The sequence below is a fragment of the Sinohyriopsis cumingii genome, chromosome 18, assembly GCF_028554795.1.
Source record: "Sinohyriopsis cumingii isolate HCF-2022 chromosome 18, ASM2855479v2, whole genome shotgun sequence".
Lineage (NCBI taxonomy): Eukaryota > Metazoa > Mollusca > Bivalvia > Unionida > Unionidae > Sinohyriopsis > Sinohyriopsis cumingii.
Window position 1 is genome coordinate 73,559,468 of NC_142978.1, and position 16,040 is coordinate 73,575,507.

At 31.1% G+C, this 16,040-nt stretch overlaps 1 protein-coding gene across 5 annotated transcripts in view; it reads left to right on the plus strand.

The window, feature by feature from the left end:
• LOC149776977 (leucine-rich repeat-containing protein 43-like) overlaps positions 1–15,820 on the plus strand; it is an 80,085-nt gene extending 64,265 nt beyond the window's left edge. For 4 of the 5 annotated variants that reach the window (XM_089941707.1, XM_089941709.1, XM_089941706.1 and 1 more), the window contains 2 exons: positions 4,718–4,799; positions 12,182–15,820. In XM_089941707.1, the coding sequence (XP_089797833.1) occupies positions 4,718–4,799; positions 12,182–12,405 (306 nt within the window). In that variant the 3' untranslated portion in view covers positions 12,406–15,820. Of the gene's footprint in view, positions 1–562; positions 1,432–4,717; positions 4,800–12,181 lie in introns of those variants that run through there. The other variant, XM_089941710.1, reaches the window with a different exon arrangement.
• The last annotated feature ends 220 nt before the right edge of the window (positions 15,821–16,040 follow it).

Consider the following 16,040-nt stretch of genomic DNA (forward strand, 5'->3'; position numbering starts at 1 on the left):
GTTGTTTGTTCTACTGATTACCTCTAACAAGCTGCATAGATCCAGATTTGCTTGTGCATTATGCAATGACAGATCTGGGTCTATGCAATTAACTGTTAGACCCAATATAAGACTGAGTGTGTACAATACATAGAACAGTATGTGTCAAGTATACTGGTATACTGCATTGACATTGCACAATCATTCATTTTTCCTAACTTAATTGCTGGAAAGTATTTTTTAAATACAGTAAATAAGTTTTAGAATCATAGATGTATTTGACAGACACTGGCTGTAAACTTTATACTGAAATGGGTGAAAATGAATTAAATGTTGTGTAAAGACAGTGTGTTTAGGACCCTTCTCATGCATGACCCCTTCAATACATTAAATAGATTTCTTGCATTATGAGGCCATAGATCAGAAGGATTCTAAACCTGCTTTCTTCACTCTATGCTTCATATTTCATGATTTTGATTGATTTCATTATCAAGCCTGAGTCATGTTTATCACACATATGTTGTGTAAAAAATATTTGTGTTCTTTTTATTCATAGAACTTAATTTATCCTTTTATCCTTTAGCATGAAGGTTCAAAAAAATTATCTGCATCATCAAAGGTATTTCTTTTTTCATATTTGCATTACTTTTTTCTTTTTTAAAGATTTGATTGACATGTCCTTGTTTCTGGTTCAGTATATGGGGTGACTTTTAATTACAACTTCAGAACTGTTACACTTTGGTCAAAGGAGATTGGGATGTAAAATATGCACCACAGCTAATGAGATTCACATTTGGTCTGGCCTTATATCCATGGTTTGTTTGGTTAGTTTTTTTTTTTTAAGGTACTGGGTACACATTAAATTGTATTGCTGTTAGTTGTTTTAAGGTAACAGGTACACATTAAAGTGTATCAATCTTAGTTGGTTTATTTATGGTGCCAGGTAAACATTACATTTTATCAGTGTGGTTGTTTATTTATGGTACCAGGTAAACATTAAATTTTATCAGTATTAGTTGTTTATTTATGGTACCAGGTACATCTTAAATTGTACCTTATAGTGAGGGAGTAATGCTTTTATATAATGACACAGGTTCAGTCTGCTGCCTTTGTAGCTGTATTTCAAAATTCCTCAAAGGAACACGATTTCTAAGCACAATGATCATTGTTCTGTAAAAGTTTACTATCATCCCATATTAGGTTTCATTGATTTGTTCAATTTATTACAACAAGTTTCATCGATTTGTTCAATTCATTACAACAAGTTTCATTGATTTGTTCAATTCAGTTCATTACAACAAGTTTCATTGATTTGTTCACTTCATTACAACAAGTTTCGTTGATTTGGTGTTGCACATGTGCTCCCTTCACTCGTTTGACATCTCCATAACTTACATCGAGGACCAGTCTCAAATTAGTAAAATCAATATAAAAGCAATAAAACCTACCTCCTTCTAAATATATTTTTACACGACTGAGTGCAAAATTAAAATATTATAAAATGTGGAATATCCCAGCTGAAAACCTGCCTGTGACTCATAAGTCAATTTCCATCAGCCCAGAGTTTCAAACTATTGTAATGAAAATCATAGACATTTTATTAAGGACAGAAATTTCTATGCAACCTTGTATTATAAAGGGCATATGGCATGTTCTGCCAGTACTGAATACTTTATTAAACAACACAGTAATTGAAGTACACATACAGACATATGTTTGTTTAAAATGGTTTCTGTGTCAACATTTCAGTTATGTGCATATCAGATATTAAAAGTTACATGGGCAGAGGGGTGTACAGTGTAATTCATGGTACATGTACTCTTGTTTAAAGAGTGGTTTATTTAAATAATTTTACTTTGCATTTTAGCTTTTTCTGCATTCATTGTATCTTTCTTTTCTACACCTAATTTTGGTATGCCATGTATAATCACTTGCGAGTCAAACTGCAAAGAATGAAGATCCTGATCTGCCATTGCATAATGTACCTGTAGTTGGACTTATAAGCAAGTATAGATGGTACCTAAACTTACTTGGTAGTGTATAATCTGGATTATGCTGATATGCTGTTAAATCACATACACTTCTTAATTATTTAAATCAGCCATAGCCCGATACATTTAATTTGTGAGTTTAGCATCAGGTTCTGATCCCTTCAAAGTATGCCAAAATACAGATGGACTATTTCTAGCATTTACAAACATTTCTCTCCACATCTTATTCATAATGGTTAATTTGTGTGAACAAGAACTTTAAAAAATATATTATTCAACTGGTCTGTGTCTGATTTAGTTTTGTTATGTAGCTTTAACAAATTCAGTCATATCACTATGATGTCTGCAGTGTGGCAGTTTATGCTTTGTATTTAAAAATAAAAAAATGTATTATCTTTTTATTGATTCTAGTTACAAGTGGACCTTTTCAGATTCTGCTGTGAGCCCTTGCCCAAGCATTTACATAAGAAAATCTTCTTTTAATTAGATTTGTATTTAAACATGTACAAATTGTATAGATTTATTACTTGAACCAAAAAGAAGATAATCTCCTAATATAAGCAGAAATGAAGCAGTAATTTTGAAATCTTTTGGCTCAATATTGCTAAACAATTCCTACATTATCATCCATGTGGTGAAAACATTTCCCTCTTGTAGACCCACATTATATAACATGATCCAACGACTCACTCCAGGCCTAAGTTTAAAGCCATCCTATTAGTCTGAGGTAATTAAATAAAGTTGATTGACCTATTGGAAAGGTATTACTCTCTGTAGTTTCTTTGTAATACTCTTGGTGTGATTTCAATTTGCCATAAAGAAACTGAAGACCACCTTGCCTGGCATGTATTGTTCACAACTCTCAAACCTTATCTACTTACTAATCACATTACCTGACAGAGTTAAATTATGCATTCTTCATATATATTCTAGGATTTGAACCATCTAATCATTTGTGTATACTTCATATATATTCTAAGATATGAACCATCTAATCATTTCTGTATACTTCATATATATTCTAGGATTTGAACCATCTAATCATTTCTGTATGCTTCATATATATTCTAGGATATGAACCATCTAATCATTTCTGTATACTTCATATATATTCTAGGATATGAACCATCTAATCATTTCTGTATACTTCATATATATTCTAGGATATGAACCATCTAATCATTTTTGTATACTTCATATATATTCTAGGATTTGAACCATCTAATCATTTGTGTATACTTCATATATATTCTAGGATATGAACCATCTAATCATTTTTGTATACTTCATATATATTCTAGGATTTGAACCATCTAATCATTTGTGTATACTTCATATATATTCTAAGATATGAACCATCTAATCATTTCTGTATACTTCATATATATTCTAGGATTTGAACCATCTAATCATTTCTGTATACTTCATATATATTCTAGGATTTGAACCATCTAATCATTTCTGTATACTTCATATATATTCTAGGATTTGAACCATCTAATCATTTCTGTATACTTCATATATATTCTAGGATTTGAACCATCTAATCATTTCTGTATACTTCATATATATTCTAGGATTTGAACCATCTAATCATTTCTGTATACTTCATATATATTCTAGGATTTGAACCATCTAATCATTTCTGTATACTTCATATATATTCTAGGATATGAACCATCTACTCATTTCTGTATACTTCATATATATATTCTAGAATTTGAACCATCAAATCATTTGTGTATACTTCATCAATGATGTTCTTATCACAAAAAGTCTGAACATATAAATTTCTTTTTGATCTCATAATGTTGAACTTGATCTGCATTTTGTCTACTTGTATTTTATCAGCATTGTAAGTTTCTTATTCTCTAAGTTGCTATAAATATAGATACTTCAGAACCTATTCTTAGTGTTAGTTACAATAAGTACTCTTAGTCACCAGCATATGTGCCCTCCTCAAGTGGAATATTCTTGTCATCCTAGTTCATAAACAAATGTTATTGGTCTCCTTTGAATAACATTCCCTCTATACTGTTTATAATAATAATAATAATAATAAAATAATGACCTTATTTAAAGAGGGTAGCACAATTAGCTAAGAAGTAATCTACCTTGAGGCCCTCATACAAAGGAATTTATTTTAGCTGCATCTCTGAAGCCACTGGATATATGGGTTTGTTAGAAGGAAATAGAGTGGGCATTTCTAATCTCAACTGGAATACTATTCCAGAGCAGAGTTCTTTTAAATAACTCCTTATTTGGTTTGGGAATCTTGTACTGTTTGGTAGACATGGATCGCAGGTGGGGAGTATTAACAGGTAGCCTAAATGCACACAGTGGAGCCTCATTGTAAATAAAGAGTTGTCCAACATACCATATATATTCACTTATAATTCAAGTCCATCTTCAAACTGCAAAGATGCAGATGTGCCATTACATAATGCATTAGCACATAAGGTCCATGCATTTTGTTAGGAGTAATCAGCAGAACAAATATGGACAATGATCTGCTGGTACATTATGCCATGGCAGGTCAGGTTCTATGTCATTTACAGTTGGACTAAAGTCAGATGCAAATATATATGGTTACATGCTGTTTAATTTACCTCGCCAAATGAGTCATACACATTTACAGGTAATTAATTTCCCTTGCTAATGGGTTATATGTTAACATTCAGTTTAATTCACTTGCTCAATGAGTCAGTACTATGGTTTGTACAAGTTTTTATTGACATCTTTTACAGGATTTGAAGAATAAAGATGCAAAGGACAAGAAAAAGCCACCCTCTGCAACCAAGAAAAATGCCAAAGAGGAAAAGGGAAAAGGTTCTTACATTATCATCACCTTCACCAACACCAACACCAGGAGTATCATTGTCACCATCATCATCATACACATACGCATGAAATCCTTTCAGTGCCATGTATAACATTCTGGGCTTTGAGAAAATTATAAATTGAGCTTCCTATTTTATATAGAAAGATTACTATAATCTTCTTAATGAACATGGATTTTGAGCATTCCCATCAAAACCAAGTGTAGGAAACAAGGCTTGCCTAGTTCTTAAGTGCACAAATCTTCCTCCACATTTATCTGTCCTCTTTACACACATGAATAGGTTCTTTTCCAGCCCAACCTATGCATTGTCCTAAGAATTTGTTGTACAACTGAGAAAAAATGAAAAACTCAAAGTTCAGTTAAATGTTACAAATATGTTTAATCAACATCCAACCAGTTGGTAGCAAAATGAATTGAATCTTTCAAAAGATTTTGAGCCAGCTTTTATTGTGTTAACAACTGATACAAAATACCCTGCAGTTAAATGGAAATGTTTATCATTCTGTTGGTTTCCAAATGGTCTGCATCAGTGGAAGCATCGTATTTAGGCTTTTTAATGTTCTTTCTCTATAAAAATCACATATAACTAGCAATATATTTGCCATCTTTTGGCAACCTGTTTTTGGATTTTCACCCAAACCATGACAGTGTACACATTCTCAAACATTCAAAGACTTGTCCATTCAAAGTCACCTTAACATCTAGAGTTAATCTCAGAACATCAAAAATGTAGCATCACACACAGCATATTTTGTTCCACCATCTTTGTCTTCATTTTCTAATGTTTCAGAGGTGCCTTAAATTTTCAGCCCAAACAGAATGTTCTTTTCTTTAGGGTGAGAAGAACCTCAAGAATGTTGTTTGTGAATGAAGAACAGTCTCTCCCAAAGCCTTCCATATAGATTTGATCATGTGACCACCTTCTACAATCACTGTATGTAAATGGGTTAATCAAGAAACCATTTTCTGTGACAAAGCTGTTTTTTTGGATAGAAAGTTTTGTCTGTATAAACTTTAAAAAATCTGAAAACTTGCTTGCTGTGATAATAATAATAATAAAAATAATAATAATAATAATAATAATCTTTTTTTAAATTGGGTTGCAATTAGCTGGAATACTAATGAACCTTGAGGCACACCCACCCACACACACACACACTATCATGAGACTCGGTTGAGCAAGGAATCACCAATTAGCCAAAGGAAGTATAAACCAAAACTAATTTTGGGGGTGCATAGATCAATGGTTCTTAACCCATGTGTCTTGACCCAAAACTGGGTAACCATGCTGTAATGAGTGTGTCACCAAAATCAACCTTAATAATTTGACATATTCTTAGCAAACAATAGGTCACGAAGCTAACACTACAAACCTATTATAGGTCACCACCTAAAAAGGTTAAGCACCACTGCTGTAGTCAAATCAAACAAATTCCACCAAGAGAGAAACAGCATTACATCACTGAAGCTCCATAATAATAATAATAATAATAATGAAGAAAATGCTAGAACTATGAGCATACATTTTTTCAGCTAGAACAATGCATACAATTTTTTTTAATGCAAAATTACTGGGGAAGTATATGAGAAGTTGGTATAAGTTTGCACACAGGAATATGACAGAGAAAAAGAATGTCAGCTCAGATCTGGGAGAATAAGAGAAAGTTGCCAAATGGGTATTGAAAAACAAATCTGCACCAGATATATTCAAAGGAATAATTCAGAAAAGAAACAGAAAGATGCTATGGCAAAATATTAATACAAATTCCCCCCAAAATACAAGTCCTAAACACAAATGCTTTCCTGATACTACCAAGTATACTGTAAAGAAACATTACAAAACATGCATTGAAATTGTTCATACTAATTAAAAAAGTCATACAGGTCATGTATGCATATTTACTCCAATTAAATATAAATTGTTGCTTTGAAATACTAATTTTCTTTATCAAAGTCTATTCAGTCCAGTTTATTGGACACTCTGTATCTTAGCTGTCTCCAAGAAACAGTCAGACAAATATTATCAATCACTATGGACTTTTACAATGGTGGCCTCGTACTAAAATAGGTTAAGAAAAGAGCATGTTGAGTCTAATCACCACAATAAAGGTTAGTATGAATTTGTTTATCAACATGCATAACTTATACTGTGACATCACAGCACATGACATTCATTTATCAACATGCATAACTTATACTGTGACATCACAGCACATGACATTCATTTATCAACATGCATAACTTATACTGTGACATCACAGCACATGACATTTATTTATCAACATGCATAACTTATACTGTGACATCACAGCACTTGACATTCATTTATCAACATGCATAACTTATACTGTGACATCACAGCACATGACATTCATTTATCAATTTGCATAACTTATACTGTGACATCACAGCACATGACATTCATTTATCAACATGCATAACTTATACTGTGACATCACAGCACATGACATTCATTTATCAACATGCATAACTTATACTGTGACATCACAGCACATGACATTCATTTATCAACATGCATTATTTATACTGTGACATCACAGCACATGACATTCATTTATCAACATGCATAACTTATACTGTGACATCACAGCACATGACATTCATTTATCAACATGCATTATTTATACTGTGACATCACAGCACATGACATTCATTTATCAACATGCATTATTTATACTGTGACATCACAGCACATGACATTCATTTATCAACATGCATTATTTATACTGTGACATCACAGCACATGACATTCATTTATCAACATGCATTATTTATACTGTGACATCACAGCACATGACATTCATTTATCAACATGCATAACTTATACTGTGACATCACAGCACATGACATTCATTTATCAACATGCATTATTTATACTGTGACATCATAGTGCATGACATTAATTTATCAACATGCATTATGTATACTGTGACATCACAGCACATTCATTTATCAACATGCATTATGTATACTGTGACATCACAGCACATGACATTCATTGTAGTTGATCACACCTTTAAGTCAGTCTCATCAAAAAATGTCCACAAACTTTAACATTGATTTTGCTGTATATTCTTCTTATGGTGTGTAAATAATGACATTTCAAAGGAATATGGAAGTATGAGGATCCAGATAAAGTGAATAATTGCCTTTAAAGGTATGTAGAATCAAATTTTATAAAAATGACACCCATTACTGAAATAGTCGGTATATAGTTATGTCTAGCACTGGGGCATCATGCTGCAGACATGTAGCATGATATCCCACCCAGTAACATTATCCTGACACCAGGCCGACCAGTCCTAACACTAATCTCTTAATCCTGAGCACCTAGCAAGGCAGCTGTTAGTACTGATTTTATAAGTTTTTGGTAAAATTCAGCCGGGGTTCAAACCCATGACCTCCCGCATCTGAGGTGGTTGTTCTAACCACTAGGCCACCAGACCGGTCCTTCATATGTTCCTAGTGGTATGAATATGTGAACAACTACTTTACTGTAGTGATAAAATGAGAACGTTTTTGAAAGAATGAAAATTATAAACAGTAGGAGACAACCCAAAAATTTGAAACAAATTCTTACAAGGTCTAAATTTAACTCAAATGGTAAGATATTTAGAGTTAAAGAGAACATAGATTGCAATTCAAAACTTGTGATTTATGCATTGATATATTTTAAATGTAAAACAGTTTACAAAGGTTAGATGAAGTGTGAACTAGGAAAAATAATGACAGTACATAGCAAACAAGATCTCAGATTATTAGACCTTAATAGTTCTAACAAAACTATTTGAGATTCATGAAATATTAAAATAGGATGCTTTGAACATTGTTTCAATATAATGAGACATTTTTATAACAAGATGATGTAAAACCTGTATATTTATTACATGACCATAGGAAACCTAAATATTTATTGCATGACCATAGGAAACCTATATATTTATTACATGACCTTAGGAAACCTATATTTTTATTACATGACCATAGGAAACCTATATATTTATTGCATGACCATAGGAAATCTATATATTTATTATATGACCTTAGGAAACCTATATTTTTATTACATGACCATAGGAAACCTATATCTTTATTGCATGACCATAGGAAACCTATATATTTATTACATAACCTTAGGAAACCTATATTTTTATTACATGACCATAGGAAACCAAGATATTTATTACACAACCATAGGAAACCTATATATTTATTACATGACCTTAGAAAACCTATATATTTATTATATGACCATAGGAAATCTATATTTTTATTACATGACCATAGGAAACCTATATCTTTATTACATGACCATAGGAAACCTATATATTTATTACATGACCTTAGGAAACCTATATTTTTATTACATGACCATAGGAAACCATATATTTATTGCATGACCATAGGAAACCTATATATTTATTACATGACCATAGGAAACCTATATTATTATTCATGACCATAGGAAACCTATATATTTATTACATGACCATAGGAAATCTCTGTTTTTATTACATGACCATAGGAAACCTATATCTTTATTACATGACCATAGGAAACCTATATATTTATTACATGACCATAGGAAACCTATATTATTATTCATGACCATAGGAAACCTATATATTTATTACATGACCTTAGGAAACCTATATTTTTATTACATGACCATAGGAAACCTATATATTTATTGCATGACCATAGGAAATCTATATATTTATTATATGACCTTAGGAAACCTATATTTTTATTACATGACCATAGGAAACCTATATATTGCATGACCATAGGAAACCTATATATTTATTACATAACCTTAGGAAACCTATATTTTTATTACATGACCATAGGAAACCAAGATATTTATTACACAACCATAGGAAACCTATATATTTATTACATGACCTTAGAAAACCTATATATTTATTATATGACCATAGGAAATCTATATTTTTATTACATGACCATAGGAAACCTATATCTTTATTACATGACCATAGGAAACCTATATATTTATTACATGACCTTAGGAAACCTATATTTTTATTACATGACCATAGGAAACCATATATTTATTGCATGACCATAGGAAACCTATATATTTATTACATGACCATAGGAAACCTATATTATTATTCATGACCATAGGAAACCTATATATTTATTACATGACCATAGGAAATCTATGTTTTTATTACATGACCATAGGAAACCTATATCTTTATTACATGACCATAGGAAACCTATATATTTATTACATGACCATAGGAAACCTATATTATTATTCATGACCATAGGAAACCTATATATTTATTACATGACCATAGGAAACCTATATTATTATTCATCACCATAGGAAACCTATATTTTTATTGCATGAGCACAGAAAACTTAATGTCCATTTTTATTTATATGGACCAATTTATATGCTGTATCAACACAATGATGCACTTTCATAACACTCTGTACAGGACTATGTCAAGTACATTTCTGTTCATTTTAAAATTTCTTAAAAATTGTTTTGTTTTGTGTAGACTTGGACTGTGAAGGGTGCTTAATGATTCTGTCAGTCTTACAAATGTATTATTTTTTGTGTACAAGTTTTGTATACAGATAAAAAGAAGTTGTTTATATCTTGCCCTATAAACAAATCAAGTCCCAAATAACCCAAAACAATCTTCAAGGTTTTATTTTCATAATTTATGTAGATCTTACAATATCAGGAAGGCTGCAAGTATTACCAATGTAATCTTCATTTGGTACATCTTTGAGATCTTTTTTCATCAGTTATCTTGCATATAGACATAAATCAAATCCCATCATATACATTTTGCATTCCTACCCCACAAGAAAAAATGACTGCATTGCTGACAAAAAAATGGTCATCAAATAACCCATACCAATAATATTAATAAATAATAATACTAATGCATGTTTTATTCAGTGATGGTCATTTTCCATATGAATAGCTCAGTGGTAGTATACTCAATTTGTAGCTCCATGGTACCAAGCTGATCTGTACTTACAGCATGTGCTATGGTAGGTGGAAAAATATCTAAGGTTTATTGTGGCCTCCATATTTGAATCAGTGCTAAGTAATGAATCATTCATACAGTGGAATAGCCCAACACCATGCATGTATAGACAACATTAGGTACAAGACTAATTACATACAGGTAATAACAATACTATTCATTATCTTTTGAAAATTGTAAAACCAGACTGTCATCTACATTTAGGCAATTATGCTCTATACTTACCATCAAATATTGCTATCATATTTCATTTGTATGTTTATTTTTCTTTTGTGCAAGAATTGAAATGATCAGGGAAGTGACCCAACATACTTGATACTAAGAAACATGCTTGTGCAAGAATTGAAATGATCAGGGAAGTGACCCAACATACTTGATACTAAGAAACATGCTTGTGCAAGAATTGAAATGATCAGGGAAGTGACCCAACATACTTGATAGTAAGAAACATGCTTGTGCAAGAATTGAAATGATCAGGGAAGTGACCCAACATACTTGATACTAAGAAACATGCTTGTGCAAGAATTGAAATGATCAGGGAAGTAACCGAACATACTTGATACTAAGAAACATGCTTGTGCAAGAATTGAAATTCACACTATAAATTCTTGTATGTTATTTTTGGATGGTGTAAAATTTTCTTGGCGTATATAGACGATGGGGGTTTACAAGTTTTTTGGGGAGTATTTTGGGTGCTCTTCATCCAATAGGGGGGGAGTCAAAATTTTGTCTCTGCTGGGCTTGTGTATCATTAAAATCCAAAATATGATACACCCCCACCCCTCGCATAGGTTGTGGCTTCATCCACCTTAAAAACTACCTCACCCCAGCATTAGAGTCACGGCAGCTCAGTTGGTATAGCATCAAACTTGTCAAACATCAATTTATAAAACAGTAAAATGCATAGCTTTTAAATATTCCAACTGAGATGAAAAATTAAATATCTACCAAAATTTATTATCATATACTTGAATGTTTGGTACTCCTGCTTTATTTAATATTTTATTTATTAAGAATATTATTGCTATTGTATTATATAGTGAATCATGATAAATTCTCAAGTTACAATTAGCTAACTCAAGACTTATCTTTAAGACCATACACATTTCCCCCTGACTCTGGCAGTGGTTGTTCACTTTTTCTCTTGCTGTGTGCTGATGTCATATCACATTATGCCAAATACTGTTGCTTTCTCCTTTCAGAAGAGTTCTCATAATGTTCTCTGGTGGGGTGTAGTAACAATATCTTTCACTGGCAAAAATAACTTAAATTCAAAATTTTTACTCTATATTGTATTGCATTACAATTTTCAGATCGAAAAGCAAGTGCATCTGGATCAAAAGGTAAAGATGATAAGAAAGACAAAGGTAAAGGAGGCAAAGGTCCTGCCCCTCCCCAAGAGGATGAAGAGGAGCCTGGTCCCCCTCCCCCATTAGAGGTCGAGATTGCCTTCAGACTTTACCACTGGAAAACAGCTCATGACTCCCTGAGAGAGGAAGAAGAACGAAAGCAGAAGGAACAGGCTCAAAAAAACTGAATTAAAATCTACTACACTACTAGTACTTTTTTAAGTTGCTGTAGCAATAAGATTATATAAATCTATTTTATGTTGATCAATAACAATAAGATTTTATAAATATATTCCATGTTGATCAATAGCAACAAGATTATATAAATCTACTGCATGTTGATCAATAGCAATGATTATATAAATCTATTGTAGGTTGATCAATAGCAATAAGATTATATAAATCTTTGCATGTTGATCAATAACAATAAAATTATATAAATCTATTCCATGTTGATCAATAGCAATAAGATTATATAAATCTATTGCATGTTGATCAATAGCAATGATTATATAAATCTATTGCATGTTGATCAATAGTAATAAGATTGTATAAATCTATTCCATGTTGAGCAATAGCAATAAGATTATATAAATCTATTCCATGTTGAGCAATAACAATAAGATTATATAAATCTATTCCATGTTGATCAATAACAATAAGATTATATAAATCTATTGCATGCTGATCAATATCGATAAGATTATATAAATCTATTGCATGTTGATCAATAGCGATAAGATATACAAATATATTCCACATTGGTAAATTAATAGCAACAAGTATATAAATCTATTGAATGTTGATCAATAGCAGTAAGATATAAAAATCTACTCCACACGATGGTAAATTAATAGCAATAAGAATATATAAATCTATTGTAGGTAAATGTAGGTAAATCAATAGCAGTGATATTATCCTTGTTGAAAAGGGAGTTGCAACAAGATTTTATAAATCTATTCCACATTTGTAAAGTAATAGCAACTAGATTATATAAAACTATTCCCTGTTGGTAAATTAATAGCAACAAAATTATATGAATCTATTCCGTGCTGGTAAATTAATAGCAACAAAATTATATACATCTATTCCATGTTGGTAAAGTAATAAGTGAGATTATCCTTGTTGGTCAGATAATAGCAACAAGATTATATAAATCAATTCCATATTGGTTAAGTAATAACAATAAGATGGTGTCAATGTATTCTATGTTGGTAAAGAAACAGCAACAAGAGGTGAAAACTAATTTAGTTTGCCTGCTAATGTAATACAGCTACTTGTACAATATTGATAAAAAAATGGATCTGGGTCAGTGGCTAACTTTCTTTCAAGATATACATGTAACCATGTAACTAAATTTAAATTATCATCAGCTATGTAATGACATGTACTGTATTGTAAAACTAAATTTAAATTGATCATCAATAGCTGTGTAGTGATATACATGTACTGTATTGTAAAACTAAATTTAAATTAATTATCATCAGCTATGTAATGATATACATGTACTGTATTGTAAAACCAAATTTAAATTGATTATCAACAGCTATGTAATGATATGTACTGTATTGTAAAACTAAATTTAAATTGATTATCATCAGCTAAGTAATGATATGTACTGTATTGTAAAACTAAATTTAAATTGATCAGTGATAGCTATGTAATGATATACATGTACTGTATTGTAAAACTAAATTTAAATTGATCATCAAAAGCTATGTAATGATTATATTCGTTAGGAGATTCTTAATCCTAACTATTGGAACCTTTTTTCCTGTCATTCTTGCTGGTATTCATTTGTAGTTTTTTAATTATATAGTTGTAAAATATTTGATGTAATATATTTAAAATTTGTCCACTAAACCCTTTTGTGAAGGGTATGTAGTCTTCACCATTTTTAAGAAACTCAACAGTTGGGTTTCATAATTGCATTTTAAACACAAAGTGAAAATGTTTGGTCTGACAGAAACTTAGTGAAGTAATACCTGAAAATAGTACTGAAATGCCATTTAAACATGGCAATGTATTTTTAGTACATGCTGCTTAAACTATGTACTGTCCCTTGGAAAAGTTGTTAACATCTTGAAAATGCAATGAACTCCATGTAATGTAATTGAATGAACATATCACTGTAGGTCAGTCAAATCATAACACATGCTGGTACCTATGGATTACCAACTAATACTATCTCTCACAAATGTGCATGGCATCAGTTGATTTGCAGGTGCACTGGAATCCTGTCAGGCTTTCAGGTCTCATTTAAAAACTTAAATCATCATAATGTAAAAATTTTAACACATTTTTTCAGAAATTTTTCAGTATACTCTAAAAAATTAACGATAATTCACATGAGAAAGTCTCAACATAAAATACTCAGATTTTATATTATGCACTAAGCTAATGAGTATCCCTGGTCATCTCTGTTTTGGCAATAATCAGTTATTACCATAATTAGTGGAAAACAATTTCACATTTAGCTTTTGTCTGTTAGCTGATATTTTGTTTTTTTATATATATAAAAACTCAACAATATACTGCATGTAAATAGTTTTGTCAGATTTTGTGATTTTAACATTTCATTTGTTCAGAAACATGAATTGCATACACATTCATTATTGAAAATTAAATCTATGTAAACCATTTCATTGTGGATATTGAATATAAACAATATGAGAGCATACTTTTAGACAACATGATGGTTGTCATACTATATGGCAACAATATTTTTGATTTAAAATATGTTAACTTCTGAGTGATGTTTTGTTAAAGAAATCAATAAATCTTGATTTTTTGTAAGACAGACTTTAAACTGTGATAGAATATCTTTTTATTAATTTTTCTTGTACACATTATGAAAATGGTTGCTGATACAATAAAACAGTTACTGTTATCAAAACAATGTTTTTCTTTTACTTCATCACTTAAGATATAGACAATAATACTAGTTTCATGCAAATGAACTTTAAAGTAGTTAGCTTTTGTAAAATCAGCGTTGACTACACAGCTAGATATGACGTTATCATTTCATTATGATGTCACAGATATGTCACTTTGTGAGTTTAATACAGCACACCAGAACTCTGGGAGATATAAAATGACATGGTTTCAACTTCTTTCCATTATTAAATAATGAAGAAGAAAAACTTCTTAACATCTAATAGTTACCTTAACCTTACCCATATTGTTCCAACATTTTAACATCATTTACATGTAAAATACTGTATTTGCCTGCCTAAAAATCATTGCGGAGTACAAGTCGAATTCGCTAAGTTTATGCATTTTCCATCCTTCATCTATACATAAGTTGATTCAGAGTATAACACGTGGACAGGTCAATACCTTGGATTCATTTTTTGCACAGTAGAAACTAGTTTCATGAATACTAATGGTATCACTGTAGCTATTCCATATTACTGGCAATCGTGAAATCGCATCATCATGCTAACATGCTTTTTCCAGTTTTGATTTGGAGAGAGAGAGTTTAAGGCAATTCTAATCTGTATTGTTCAGTTACCTGACGATTGTGCTTTTACTTCTGTACAAGGGCACTGCTATATTCTATTATCAATTGACACAGCTGAATAAACAGTCTATGAATAAACAGTCTATGCTTGTTTTAATTATGATAACCATTGCCACAAGAGCAAATGGCTGTACATGTTAAATAAAGGTCTAAAGGTTTAGCCAGATTATTCCAATTGAAACCAGTCTGAATGCAAGATTCAACAGATGAGATCAAACTAGTGAGGCTATCAATAGCAAAATGGGACTATCCATAGGGAAATCAGAAACGTGAAGAAAATTAAGAGGCAGAAAAACAGAA